We start from the raw sequence: 1537 nt of genomic DNA, 5'->3' as shown, positions 1-1537 counted from the left end.
CATCATCAGATTTAAAATTCACACAAACTCATAATTGGTAAACATTCTTTTAGGTCTTGCAGGACTGCAAAGACCTAAAAGAATGTTTACCAATTATGAGTTTGTGTGAATTTTAAATCTGATGATGGCGCTGTTGTCTCGCCGAAACGTAATATAACGTAACAAGTACACGCAGTCAGGAAAACAAATCAGAATAAGTTATTGAGGAAGTCACGACTTTGCTACAGATTCACCGAAATACCAAGAAAGATGGCCAAGGCGTTGGGGAAGCTCTGAATGAAGAAGCTTTTGGAGTCGGAGTGGTCACCAGAGGATCCCATTTGCTGATACCAACTGGTTCTGGTTGGTCAACTATTGATATTTTGGGTTGAACAAGTAAAAATGAATGAGTTGCAGTTTACGCCTCTGCCGATGACTTAACCCCAAAGGAGATCTCGCAGCAAATCGCTTTGGATGCGTGGATATTTTTCTCCTCCCCCAATGGGGCCTCGTTTGAGGAGTACCAAGAAAGTCATCTCCTGCAGGTGAGCGCAGAAATATCATTAGCTGGCACTTCATGCTGCGTTTGCAGTTTTCTGCGATAAACAGCGAGGCTTTGCCCAGAAACGTCCATTTGCTCACTTTGGAGCCTTGGGGAGATTCAACAGTGCTCCTGCGACTGGAAAACTTCTTCGGACAAGAGGATGAAGACCACTCTGATATCGGGTTGGTGAACCTGCAGGTATGTACAGGGCGAAGCCCAAAGTTCCAGAAAAAAACGGCCATTTGATTCTAACAACTTTCCAGGACTTATTCACCTCGTTCAAGGTGCTCAGTTTGAGGGAAACCACTTTGGGAGCAAATCAGTACCTGCAGGACAACAACAGGATTCGATTCAATGTTGCGGACGCTAAAAGCCGCAAAATCGTGCAGGAAGACGACGATTTCATCGTTATACTAGAGCCGATGCAGATTAGGACTTTCATCCTAAAAGTTTCCTATTAGATGTTTTACAACTGATCTGGAATAAAGGCGTTTTGCGGTTTGGGTTTTTTTAATCTGCAAAAAATACGAACTCTGACGAGTGTTTCATTCCGAACTCATACAGGATGGCAACCAATTAAAATCACTTGAGTTTTATCAAAAAACTTCTACTTCAGACAATCAAAATCCGCCATCGAGATACCAGAACGGAGAATAATATAATCGATATCGGGAAAATGTTGGCACTTAAACGATAGTCTTTTAAAAACCTGCTGTTGCTTAATATCGGAGAACTTATTTATTATTCCATTGGAGAAAATGAAGCCTCTAATTGGCTCAATGCTTGCACAATTAGCGATTTTCGTGTTTTGCTTTGCGGGAGTTGCTCCAGAAGATCCAGAGGCGACAAACTGTGGATATCAGGCAAGTTCTCAATCTGTTGCAAACAAGCAAAATACTATTTTCGATTCAACTAATACTAGTGGGAAAAATCAGAAGACTTTCTAACTTGCTTTCGAAATAATGAAGGGAAAATTTACAATAAAATGATGTTATTCACGAGCTCATTAAGTAT

At 41.1% G+C, this 1537-nt stretch overlaps 2 protein-coding genes across 2 annotated transcripts in view; both read left to right on the top strand.

Annotated features, from left to right (window-relative positions):
* Positions 1–227: 227 nt before the first annotated feature.
* Positions 228–1024, top strand: LOC125505471 (lysosomal alpha-mannosidase-like; the record flags this gene model as incomplete). The annotated part of the gene is given in 4 exon segments (XM_048669314.1): positions 228–342; positions 397–524; positions 572–721; positions 787–1024. Coding segments are annotated over 4 exon segments (591 nt in total), but the record flags the coding sequence as incomplete, so codon positions are not given.
* Positions 1025–1220: 196 nt separating this feature from the next.
* The window catches only part of LOC109541924 (lysosomal alpha-mannosidase), a gene marked incomplete at its 5' end in the record, with an annotated part of 5392 nt that continues 5075 nt past the window's right edge, over positions 1221–1537 (top strand). The window contains 1 exon segment of the mRNA XM_048669145.1: positions 1221–1386. Within this exon segment, the coding sequence (XP_048525102.1) occupies positions 1221–1386 (166 nt within the window).

Source organism: Dendroctonus ponderosae, unplaced genomic scaffold (genome assembly GCF_020466585.1).
Source record: "Dendroctonus ponderosae isolate FM_Combo_2020 unplaced genomic scaffold, Dpon_F_20191213v2 Dpon_F_20191213_8, whole genome shotgun sequence".
In the NCBI taxonomy this organism is placed as follows: Eukaryota; Metazoa; Arthropoda; class Insecta; order Coleoptera; family Curculionidae; genus Dendroctonus; species Dendroctonus ponderosae.
Note: the sequence above shows the minus strand (reverse complement) of the source record. Positions and strands in the feature narration are given on the sequence as shown.